We start from the raw sequence: 13480 nt of genomic DNA, 5'->3' as shown, positions 1-13480 counted from the left end.
CTGAGTACACTCCAGCAAGGGCAACCAGCCTTAGTGAAGTTGAATGTATTTGCATTACTTACTGAAACCTCAAACCCCACTCGGTTGTGAATACTGTGCATGATTCCATAGGATAAGCAGCTGGTTGTGTGCTAAGAGTCTGCTTCTGCATAAAAAAATTACACCCCCTTTCCATCTAATGCAAATGTAAAATCACCAGAGCAATACCAAACAGCTTTCTGAGACCAGCAACATGTGTAACCTGGGTGACTGACTACACTCCAGCAAGGGCAACCAGCATTAGTGATGCTGAATGTATTTGCATTACTAAGTGCAACCTCAAACCCCACTCGGTTGTGAATACTGTGCATGATTCCACAGGATAAGCAGCTGGGTGTGTGCTAAAAGTCTGCTTCTGCATAAAAAAATAGCTCCCCCTTAACATCTAATGCAACTGTAAAATTACCAGAGCATAACGCAATAAATCTCTGCCTGTAATTCCTCTTTGCACACAGAGGGGGAACAACCTTTACAACGCAACTTTTACAACGCACTACCTTTACAACGCATTTTTTACAACGCATAATCCATTACAACGCATGACATTACAACGCATGACACTACAACGCATTTTTAAAAACTACCTTTACAACGCATTCCATTACAACGCATACTACCATTACAACGCATACAATTACAACGCATAATGTTACACTACACTATCCAACACTTACCCTACTGTTGCGCCCCCTGGAGTTAGAATAGTAATTTTTACCCCTATACTATCCAACACTTACCCTACTGTTGCACCCCCTGGAGTTAGAATAGTAATTTTTACCCCTATACTATCCAACACGTACCCTACTGTTGCACCCCCTGGAGTTAGAATAGTAATTTTTACCCCTATACTATCCAACACTTACCCTACTGTTGCACCCCCTGGAGTTAGAATAGTAATTTTTACCCCTATACTATCCAACACTTACCCTACTGTTGCACCCCCTGGAGTTAGAATAGTAATTTTTACCCCTATACTATCCAACACTTACCCTACTGTTGCACCCCCTGGAGTTAGAATAGTAATTTTTACCCCTATACTATCCAACACTTACCCTACTGATGCACCCCCTGGAGTTAGAATAGTAATTTTTACCCCTATACTATCCAACACTTACCCCACTGTTGCACCCCCTGGAGTTAGAATAGTAATTTTTACCCCTATACTATCCAACACTTACCCTACTGTTGCACCCCCTGGAGTTAGAAAAGTAACTTTTACCCCTATACTATCTAATACTTACCTTAAATGAAATTTAATATTATGCGTTGTAATGGTATGCGTTGTAAAGGTATTATGCGTTGTAATGGTAATGCGTTGTAAAGGTAGTTTTTAAAAATGCGTTGTAGTGTCATGCGTTGTAATGTCATGCGTTGTAATGGATTATGCGTTGTAAAAAATGCGTTGTAAGTGCATGCGTTGTAAAAGTGTGCGTTGTAACGTCATACATCCCACACAGAGTCATGTTTTCATATTAGTCTGAAAACGTAATTTCTTTGCCAATTTGAAACCACACTTACTACTCTTTTTTTTGGCAAGTGATAAATACTTTCACAGTCTGACACATTTTAAAACCACTTTTCAGATTCTTAAAAAAGCACATGTCCAAACTGCTTTTTCAGACCAGCAACATGTGTAACCTGGATGACTGACTACACTCCAGCAAGGGCAACCAGCCTTAGTGATGCTGAATGTATTTGCATTACAAAGTGCAACCTCAAACCCCACTCCGTTGTGAATACTGTGCATGATTCCACAGGATAAGCAGCTGGGTGTGTGCTAAGAGTCTGCTTCTGCATAAAAAAAAATGCTCCCCCTTTACATCTAATGCAAATGTAAAATCACCAGAGCATAACGCAATAAATCTCTGCCTGTAATTCCTATTTGCACACAGAGTCATGTTTTCATATTAGTCTGAAAACGTAATTTCTTTGCCAATTTGAAACCACACTTACTACTCTTTTTTTTGGCAAGTGATAAATACTTTTACAGTCTGACACATTTTAAAACCACTTTTCAGATTCTTAAAAAAGCACATGTCCAAACTGCTTTTTCAGACCAGCAACATGTGTAACCTGGGTGACTGACTACACTCCAGCAAGGGCAACCAGCCTTAGTGATGCTGAATGTATTTGCATTACTAAGTGCAACCTCAAACCCCACTCGGTTGTGAATACTGTGCATGATTCCACAGGATAAGCAGCTGGGTGTGTGCTAAGAGTCTGCTTCTGCATAAAAAAAATGCTCCCCCTTTACATCTAATGCAAATGTAAAATCACCAGAGCAATACGCAATAAATCTCTGCCTGTAATTCCTATTTGCACACAGAGTCATGTTTTCATATTAGTCTGAAAACTTAATTTCTTTGCCAATTTGAAACCACACTTACTACTCTTTTTTTTGGCAAGTGATAAATACTTTTACAGTCTGACACATTTTAAATCCACTTTTCAGATTCTTAAAAAAGCACATGTCCAAACAACATTTTCAGACCAGCAACATGTGTAACCTGGTTGACTGAGTACACTCCAGCAAGGGCAACCAGCCTTAGTGATGCTGAATGTATTTGCATTACTGACTGCAACCTCAAACCCCACTCGGTTGTGAATACTGTGCATGATTCCACAGGATAAGCAGCTGGCTGTGTGCTAAGAGTCTGCTTCTGCACAAAAAAAATAGCTCCCCCTTTACATCTAATGCAAATGTAAAATCACCAGAGCAATACGCAATAAATCTCTGCCTGTAATTCCTATTTGCACAGAGTCATGTTTTCATATTAGTCACAAAACGAAATTTCTTTGCCAATTTGAAAGCACACTTACTACTCTTTTTTTTGGCAAGTGATAAGTACTTTTACAGTCTGACACATTATGAATCCACTTTTCAGATTATTAAAAAAGCACATGTCCAAACAACATTTTCAGACCAGCAAAATGTGTAACCTGGGTGACTGACTACACTCCAGCAAGGGCAACCAGCCTTAGTGATGCTGAATGTATTTGCATTACTGACTGAAACCTCAAACCCCACTCGGTTGTGAATACTATGCATGATTCCACATGATATGCAGCTGGCTGTGTGCTAAGAGACTGCTTCTGCAGAAAAAAATACCTCCCCCTTTCCATCTAATGCAAATGTAAAATCACCAGAGCAATACCAAACAGCTTTCTGAGACCAACAACATGTGTAGCCTGGGTGACTGACTACACTCCAGCAAGGGCAACCAGCCTTACTGATGCTGAATGTATTTGCATTACTGAGTGCAACCTCAAACCCTTAAAGTATTCCTTATTTATACCAGTACACCTTAATTTATCGTGAAAACATAGTCCATATTATTTTACATGTTCCTCACATTTAAATTTCTCCCAAAACAGAAAATGATAAACACAACTTCAACAAAAGGAATTCCAATTCTATTATTCATTTCTTAATTTACCATATACATCCCCTCTCAAACTCTAAACTCACCTTTAAAATTAGTTAGTTGTGAAAGAAATGTGGCACTCAAACAGCAGATTATCAGAGCCAGGATCTCTGTTCTGTACACCTCTCTCCTCTCAGCAGAACCAGATAATGGCAAAGTTTCCCTCTCTTTTTCCACACATATACATGTAAGTTTCAAATCTCAGTGCTTCCCCCTTTTTTTCAAATGTAATCACACATTTCTATTGGTTGAAAACCAACCCTTTTCCAAAAGTACCCTTCCCCCAACTTGACTTCTGCCTAGTACCCTTCCCCCAACTTGGCTTCTGCCTGCTACCATAGCAACAGCTCTTGAAACACTGCTGTGCAGAGTTAGGTCAGAAGTTCACCAAACAATGTTTCATTTCCAAAGAGCAGGAGTGGTTGACTTTTCAAACCTAACAGCAAATCCATAGTACTGTTCTTTGGTAAGACATTTTTCTGTACCAATACAAAACATGCTTCTATAAATTTACACATACAGCCTAGTTTTTATTGTAGAATGGTATGAAACAGCCAATCATTTTTTTTTTTTTTTAAATATGTATGCCTCCATTTCCAAACTGTCTTTCATTTCTTGTTACCATTCTACTGAATTACACCTCCTGAGTGCATCCAGTTCTCCTTTGAAGATGTCCACAGTGTGGATTGTAGGGCACAGCTATGTCTTCTGGAGTGAAAAGTATGCAGAGAAAACAGGTATGGTGAGAGACCTTGCTTTGCCAAATGTAGACATTAAATGGATTGGTCAGAGAGGGTTAAAGTGGCACCAATTGATGCCATTGGTGAAAACCTTCATGCAAATCCAACACCCTGACCTCATAATAGTGCACTGTGGTGGCAATGACCTAGGCACTTTGACTGGGGTAGGTCTGGAAATGCTTATGAAGGAGACCTTTGCACAACTGTTTTCACTTTTCCCTAAAACTGCCTTTGTGTATTCTAACATATGCCAAAGGCAAAAATGGAACTGGTCCAATCATTTTTGTCCGCAGATTGACAAAGCAAGAAAGCACGTCAGCAAATCTGTTTCTGCTTTCCTCCGTGACTATGGTATGGGTTCCATTTACCACAACAACTTGCGTTACGACATGCAAGACATTTATAGAGGAGATGGTGTACACTTCACTGATGAAGGGAACAGAGTCTTCCTCTTGAACCTTAGACTCTGCGTCGGTACTTACTTGTAGGTACCACTAAAAAATCACTTCAAAAACACAACGGCTCTTTTTAGAGCCCCCTAATATCTAAACACTTAAATCTGAATTTCATTTCATTTTTTATTTTTTTTTTCTACCGTACGCGTACGGTAAGCTTACTGTACGCGTACCTCGCGATTTTTTTTTAAAAATTAATAAATGTTTTTTTTGTACTTTTCTGTCCTTCTTTGACCCCCTTTCAAATGTTAGGGGGTCTGTAACTCTCTTCCTTGCCCCCTTTTCAAGTTATCACCTTTTTTTTTCTGAGTGAAACACACAAAACGGCGGCCGCCGCTTCCTGGTTTCGACCGATTCGAATGTTTACTAAGATCTAACAGCCAATCAGAATCGCGCTCGCGCACGTCACCGTACGCGTACGGTAAGCGCACCGTAAGCGCACCGTAAGCTGGCTCAGATATATATATTGATTTAAAGGCTATTTTCTCAGAATCTACTGAACAGATTTACACCAAACCTACAAAAGGCACTTCCTTGACCTGAGGACTACCTCTCTGCCAAATTTCATTTAACTCTGTTCAGCCGATCGGGCTGTAGCTGTGTCTAAAGGTCCTATGGAAAAATGCATGGGAAAAACGCGTTTTAGGACCCCCCTTTTATCTCAGCCCCCGCTTGACGAATCCCCCCGAGACTTTTAGGGTAGGAGCGGAACGCAGCGCCCCACCTATTTTGAAAATTTGGCGAGGATTCGTCGACCGGCGCCAAAGTTATTCAAAATAGAATGTTGCGGATTTCCTATGGTAAGAGGGTCCTAACTATAACTACCTACTGGCGACCGCCAGTAGGTAATATATATGTATATATATATATGTATATATATATATATATATGTGTGTATATATATATATATATATGTATATATGTGTATATATGTATATATGTGTATATATGTATATATGTATATATATATGTCAAACCAAAGCCCTCGAGCTTAAGAGAGCACTCAACGGTGTTCAAACCTTCCGGTAGTATTTGCCCCACTGCAGCTCGCTTTCCTGTTCCATTAATATATTGCCATTTCCGACGCGTTTCGAGGCCAGCACGCCTCTTATTCATGGATTGCTTCACAGAGGCACAGACAGCTCACCTTGTAATTCACTTCTCCATTTATTGAAATGAACTGCCCTCAGTGGGCGTGGCTCACAATGAATGCCTAATAGCATGATGGTCGTTGTGGTCCTGAACAGGGTGAGTAAGTACTTAACCTATAGTAGGCTCCATGCCCCTGTGATTATTTCGAGCTTCTTTTGACTCCCTTTGTAGGTAGGAACTCGGAAATTGCGGTCCTCATTAGCATATTGAACATCGTGCTTTCACGGAGAGAAACCGTTCCCCTCCAAGCCTTTCTGTCTTTACGAGAAATGATGCATCTCTTCTCCGGCCAAGGGCAGCCGCGTTCAAATTTGTCAAACCAAAGCCCTCGAGCTTAAGAGAGCACTCAACGGTGTTCAAACCTTCCGGTAGTATTTGCCCCACTGCAGCTCGCTTTCCTGTTCCATTAATATATTGCCATTTCCGACGCGTTTCGAGGCCAGCACGCCTCTTATTCATGGATTGCTTCACAGAGGCACAGACAGCTCACCTTGTAATTCACTTCTCCATTTATTGAAATGAACTGCCCTCATATATATATATATATATATATATATATATATAGTGTGTATATTGTGTGTCTATATATACACGCACTTACTTTCCATTCAAAAGGCCCAGGTATGTTGAGGGTTGTTCCGGTCCTTGGGTGTGATGTAGGAGAAAGCTTGACCTCCCGTTCTGTCTTTGTGGATGCAAGGGGGAGGTGAGTGAGGCTAAGCATAGGTGTCTGGTGGGTTGGTGAAAGCGAAGTGGTTTGTTCAGGTTTGTTGGTCTAATGTTGTGCAGTGCCTTATACGCATGCGTGAGGCATTTGAATTTGTGGATTGGGAGCAGTAGAGTTCTGAGATGTGGGTGGGGTCATGGGAGGTTAAGGATGAGTCTTGCTGCTGCATTCTAGATGGTCTGAGTTGGTGGAGGGGATGATTAGACATCCCAGCATAGTGCGTTGCTGTAGTCTAATCTTCTTGTGATGGGGGATTGTGTGATCGTGCATCTGGTGTTCAGGATTAGCCATTTGAAAATCTTGTACAGCATATGGCAGTAGGAGGAGCTGACTGTGTTTACTTGTGCTCTCATGCTCTGCTTGTCATCCAGAATGATTCCCAAGTTTCTGACAGTCAGTTCGTGTGGGTTCGAGCTCTGATGGCCACCAGGTCCCAATGAGAGTTCTTGTTCCCGAAGATCAGCACTTCTGCCTTGTCGGAGTGGAGATTCAGGCAGTTAGAGCTCATCCAGTCTGCTACATTGAGCATGCGGTTGGAGAAGTTGGTTCTGGTGGACTTATCAGTCAGAGAAAGGATAAGTTTGGTGTCTTTGGAGTAGAATATGATGGAGATGCCTTGTAACCTGATGTTGGCGGGTGGTACCATGTAGATGTTGAACAAGGTTGGGCTAAGCGATGAGTCCTTGGGGACTCCACAGATCAGATTCTTGGATTCCGTTGTGTAGGGTGGTAGTCTGATTCGCTGTGTTCTTTCTGTGAGGAAGGAGCTTATCCCGTTGAGGGTCGGTCGCTGGCTGCCTTTGTTGTGCAGCCTTCTTACAAGGGTGTGGTGGGAGCCTGTTTTTATCGCAGGGGAGAGGTCGAGTAGGATGAAGGACTGCGGTTTCTGTGATCCAGTGTGGTGCGGATGTAGTCTGTGGTTACGATGAGAGCAGTTTCTGTGCTGTGGTCGCTCCAGAATCCTGCTTGGTTGTGGTTCAATAGGTCCTGCAGATCAAGGTGGTTGGTGAGTTGTTTATTGATTGTCTTCTCCATCACTTTGGCTGGGTATGGGAGCACAGATGGGTTGCTAGTTACTTAGCTCACTGGGGTCAGCTGATGTTTTTTTGTGAGGAGGGCGTTCACTGCTGCATGTTTCCACTCTTTTGGGAAGGTGACAGAATTGCTGGAGGTGTTGATATAGGTGAGCAGGTTGATGATTGGTAGTCCTGGTGGTCCTCCTATGTTGTAAATGTGGTGGGACCCCTGAGAGTACTGTTTTCAGGATCGCTGTGATGTCTTCAGTGAGGGTTTCCGTTAATCAGGAGTTTGTTTTGGTTGGTGGTGGTCAAGTTAGTGATGAGATCTTTGGGCTCAGATTGTTGTTTGAAGTTGCAGTAGATCTTTTCTATTTTACTGTGGAAGAAGTTTGGTAAGCTGTCGCAGAGTTCCTTATTTTTCTTTATTTGAATTTTGATTGCATGTACCCTTTGACCAGCACCATCTGATCACTTTTTTCTTATTGTTTAGAATGTTGACTGCAGATGATGTAGGTGCTGGATTCCCTGAGAACATGGTCTCTCTTTCAGAAGAGGTGAAACTATCTTCGACTGGCCTTGGCGTCATAAACGACTCGCCTACAATCAATGGATGCCTGGAGTTTCTTAGTGACTGCTTAAACTTAAACATGGCTGGTGTGGAAAGGCCAGATGAGTTGGCAGATAGGTCTGCCCCAGGTGCTGGAAAGGAGAACTGCCACAGAGTCGACCCTACTAGCCTTCATCTCCATAAGGTGAACTGTCTGGTGGAGACGTCAAGGAGGAGAAATGAATTGTCAATCCGGGCCCTGTTAGAAGTTGGAGTACAGCATGCTGGGACTGAACAAAGTGGATGCAACCGTGAAGAGGCTATTTGCTGCAAACTGACAAATAATACAGTATCCTCACTAAATTATCATTTTGGAGGATGCATTAATAGGGAGTCTGCTGCAATCAGCAGACTGCCTTTTTCACTCGGTGAACAGATACAAATTTGCCATGACACACCCTCTGTGGTACTTGAAATAAATGTTGCTATACTCCATCTTGGGAGTAAAGGCCTGATGCGATCTGACTCTGAATTGAATGAAACTACCTCCTCTGTCAAAAAACGCAAGCGATCCGGCCATCTGAGTCCTCAAGCACTAAAACGGCGGCAAATCAAGCCTGGTTGTAGTTTGTCTGGCCCACTTAGTGCCCCTTACCAACGTGATGAGCAGAAACCTGTACATACCCTAAGCTGCTCTAAAGGAAATGTGGCAGGCAGCATGCAGGCTTCCATTGTGGGGCAGTTGGAGATATTTCCTAGAATGCCCTGCAACCTTAGGCAACCTCCTTCAGCATTGGCACATCCCACGCTGCCAAAGGACCTTCAACACTATGAGCAACTTTTAGGTCTCTGGGAGTGCTTTTCCCCCAGAACGGATGTTGATCAGACATTGCCCTCAGGATTGTCTGTTAGTAGAGATGAGTGGACCTGAATACTGCGACTCCCCAGGGTCAGACAACACTGGTGAAGGAGCAGGGCTTTTCGTGTGATATGGACTGCCCAGCCTTGAATGAACTGTCTTTGTGCTGCAAAACGTACCGTAAAGGTGGATCAATGCTTCAAGAAGTGCAGCAAATGGAGCGAGTGCAGTGTGCATCGCCTGAAAGCCCTTTGCATTCCTTTCCTAGTGGATGCGGTGGCAGTCTGCAGGCTTCACCCAAGCGCGTTTGCACTGTAGGTGCAGCTGATGCATTGTGCATCACCCCCGAGCATATTTTAACATCAGGTGTTAAGAATGGAACGGGTGTGGCCTCAGTAGAGAGTGTTTCCTCGTTATCAGACTGGGATGTTCAGCTGATTTCTCGACTGGGCAGTCTTCATGCCATGAAAGAGCACACACTAGATGTGGAGGATCTGCGGCGGACTTCTGTCAGCATGCAAGACACTGGCTACGAATCTCATCTCTACTCAATCTTGAAGCCAAAGTCTGAACTTGACTGGGTACCCAAGGAACAGAGTGTTAATGCCAGCTGTTGGGCAGAAGCAAATGGTATCCCCTTCAATTTGTTTGAGGCTTGCCTCAATGGCTTGACCAGTTGAACACTAATAATACTGCAGAGTTGGTAGTCTCTCGAATTTCTCTGATGCCTCCAAGGCTGCCAAAGTTCTTACTCCTGCTTTTCAGTTACTGACCTTGTAAAGGGCGAGCGTTGAACCTGCAGCAATATGGGTGCTACCAGGAAGGAGTGGAGGTGCGGATTCATTGCAATGAAACCAAAGAATTCTATTTTTGAAATACTGGATAGGTAACGAGTGTATTTAGTTGTTGATTAGTAACCAGTAGGACAGATTTTGACCTGCATTCGCCCAGGTGCAAACTGTACAACAGGCCTGTATTATCCATTTCAACCATTTCCCCTATTGTCATACCAAGAGACATCGCCAATTCCGCTTTCAACCTCCTAAGATTAGTCTAGAAAATGTGTGCGTATAAATACTTGATGCAGTTGACATTAATTTGTAGACACACATTCAATTGTCTGCTTTTGAGCATATCAAGCCCAATATCTCACGTACAGTAAGCAAAATGGGAATGCAGCTTTGCGCCTGTAAACAAAATGCTGTGCTGTCGCACTGAAGGAACAAAACGCCTGTCAGTCTATTTCTGAAGTTTCGTAAATGTTTCAAATGTAGTTTGCATTCCAGCATTTAGTAGTTTAATTATTTCGTTTTTGGTAACTATTTACCTGATGTAAAGAGTAATATCAGGTGTAAATTAACAATCCAATAAGGATGTGTGGGACCGGGCGGGCATTCAGATGACTGTTCCAGTGTCTGATTTTTCTCACCTGACCGGCGATACTCTAAACTCCATTTTTTTTTCTTTTTGATGTCTGTCGGTGCTGCTTACCACATTTTAGGAAAGGACTATGCTCATGATGTAACGGGGGAGAGGGGTCGTTCGACTGGACAATAGCATAACAGCCAGAGCAAATTGACTGCAGAAGGTGAATTTTTAAAAACGATTTAGGCTGCTGGCCCAATTTGTCCCTGTCTTCTAGAAAGCTTTATTTAGCACAACTAACCTGTGGAATGGGCCGTGCCATGTAAAACGTTTGGGGAACACCGCTGACTGATTTCTGTACATCACCAATTATCTAAACATTTGTCTACCTGGGACTGTAGTACGCATAAGGGGCACTTTTCTGGTTTTTGCCATGGCGCACCTTTAAATCAGTGTGCAAACAGGGAAAGTGTGCCCTATTAAAAAGAATGTGCTACACCTAGGGGAGCCGCAAACTTATGCTGGCTGGAAGCAGCCCATTCAAGTGAAATGCGGAGTGGCTGCTTCAAAGCCACTCCATGTTTCACAGCACAGGCGGCAACCTGCCTGCACTTTGAGGAGCGATGAGAGATCCCTTTGCAGCTGGGTGCAGTGAGTGACTACAATCGCCTGCAAGGGGTATATCTTGGTGGTGGGGGGGGGGGGGAGGGGGGGTGCCTGGTGTGCTCTGGTAGTTTAAAGAACTGAACACAAGACAAATATTGTAGTAAGTGTGTATACCTTTGGTGGGACTTGAGGTGAACTAAATGGAGGTAGAAAGGGTAAAACTCTTACATACAAATCACCTGTCCATGTTCTTCCATTGTACTCCATCATTGTTCCAGAGTTTGCGTGTTGAACCTGTTACTGTACATCATTTTGAAACGTCATTCACGGTGGACCGGAAGCAGTAGTCAAGGACCTGCATATTCCAAGTACTTAATTGCTAGTCTAAAAACCCTTTATAACTGGTATTTTAAACTTCAGTGAAACATTGATTCACAGAGGTATTTAGAACTCTTCTTACAGGAAATACAATTTTCACATGGATTTGCAGGAAAGCGATCTTCCAACGCTGAGAAGATCAACAGCAGTTCTGATTGGCTTTCATAGGGTGAAGGTACCTTGCTGACCCATTCATTCAAAACACCAAAACAGTCCCTTCAGAAATAGTTGTTTGATCTGTTTGAAGTGTGAAAGACTAGTCTGTGTGTTTTCCTCCTTCCTCCCTCTGAAAACCGTTGGGATTGTTAACAATATTCAATTGTCACTGATGGAACTTGTAGTTTTGTCGGGTTTTTTTGGGGTGGGGAGGGGGTACTTGTTTTCCTTTGCTCACTGTGGCCTCCTTGGACTGGGCAGGTGCATTCCACTGACAGCTGGGTTATATTTTTTCTTTTGTAATCTCTAAGGTGCTATTGACCTTTGCGTTCTATGCAGACTGTTACTGTATGTTCCTGTGGCCACTGATCAAACTCATCATTTCCATATAGTGAAGAATGGATGAAATGTTCCCCGGTCCGCTCCTTTTTTTTTTTGTTATCTTTTATCCCAGGGTGGTGTGCCCTCACCTGTTGATACTCTTATCATGCAGCCTTGAATTTTGTGGTGACAATCTGATTGTCTGTTTTTTGGAGGGAGGGGTTCTGACGGCATTGATGTGCCTGTGCCCCTGCAGTCAGATATTGCCATATTAGACTGGTTTAAGGGGTCACATGTCCAGATGACTAAACTATGTCTAACCTTCATACACTTCTTTAACCTGTCAGTTACACAACTTTTACAGCCCCTGTCCTTGTGAAGCTTTAGATGCCCCCTCTGAATGATTATGTAATGGGGAGCAGTTACTGGACACCGTTCCTTACAGGCTAGCATTAGCATGATCCCGTGGGTGGGCTTTTGCGGCCTGTGTCTTACATCTGAGACCTCTTAGGTAGCCCTGTACAGTACATGTCTTACCTTTAGCAAGAATGTAGGGGTCAGGTCCTCTCTAACTGCCAGTACTTTGAAACATTTACATCCGAATCCATCCTGGCCTGTGCAGTCCCCATCCAGATTTCACATAGGTCTTTACTTTTGACTTTGATGGGAGGCAGTCATAGGAGTGAGAAGAAATACCCCTTGCAAAGTAACGTGCGTGCTTTCCGTTATTCTCACTTATTGTAGCAGCACAGAAGAAGCTTAAAGTCCTGATTGGTCAGCTGTGGTGAACGGACTGCGTTGAAGTGCATGTGGCTGCTGAAGGAATGTCCTGGACTCGTGGGGCGGGAGGTCGTGCTTACCCCATGCTCTCGTCGCATGTTGCTTTAGAACATTCTATAGTTATACCTATTCCGAATGAGGATCCCAGGTGCTTTACCTTTACTTTTATAGTCTTCCTTAAAGCACAATAATCATTGTTTACATTATAAATCTGGTACCATAAATAATGACCTTGCATCATACTGTTCATCCTAAATTAGTAAACGCCTAAAGATGCGTGCACCCAAAACCTGAGGGATACTGTTTAATTTCTGCAATATGGTCCTAGCCTCAGAATCCTCATTTGTGTGGTTCTGGAAGTTGGCCGCAGTTTCCAGCCCATCCGCCTGGGTCACAAGAAGTATCAAAGATGCCAAATGGCCGGACTGTTGACTGGCGCCTGCCACCATCTTGGAGCCCGTACAAGGGGAATGGCATGGCCATGAATCCAAACTATTGAATGCAAAGGAACCAGGGTACCTTAGTGCATTCTCTTTCATAATGGATTTATTTTAACTTCAAAGTTTTTTACTTTCTACAAAATCGTTCTGTTTTTAACGTTTAGCTAGAAGTAATGCAGAGAAGTCTGGTGCTTTAAGCAGAACTTTTCAAGTGAAGCCAATAAAGAGTAGAAGAATAAATTGAGCTGTTGTGACAAGATGGAAATAGTCTGGCCGCTTTTGCCTACTGCTTTTTGGATGTGCTTATGTAAAACACGTGCCCTTGGGGTTTTTACTATGACCGTGCTGCCTCTGGTGAAGTTCCTTTTCAGCTATTGTACTTGACGGTGGGTGGGTCGAAGGACCTGTGTTAAAGTAAGATAATATTGTAACAAAAGCATTGCTGTAATGCAAACTCATCTCGTTGTTAAA

At 43.0% G+C, this 13480-nt stretch overlaps 1 protein-coding gene across 1 annotated transcript in view; it reads left to right on the top strand.

The window, feature by feature from the left end:
- The window catches only part of DBF4B (DBF4B-CDC7 kinase regulatory subunit), a 130051-nt gene extending 120408 nt beyond the window's left edge, over nt 1-9643 (top strand). Inside the window, 2 exon segments of the mRNA XM_085644196.1 lie at nt 8048-9027; nt 9030-9643. Of these exon segments, the coding sequence (XP_085500322.1) occupies nt 8048-9027; nt 9030-9643 (1594 nt within the window).
- Nucleotides 9644-13480: the final 3837 nt, after the last annotated feature.

The sequence above is a fragment of the Triturus cristatus genome, chromosome 1_1 (genome assembly GCF_964204655.1).
Source record: "Triturus cristatus chromosome 1_1, aTriCri1.1, whole genome shotgun sequence".
NCBI lineage: Eukaryota > Metazoa > Chordata > Amphibia > Caudata > Salamandridae > Triturus > Triturus cristatus.
Note: the sequence above shows the minus strand (reverse complement) of the source record. Positions and strands in the feature narration are given on the sequence as shown.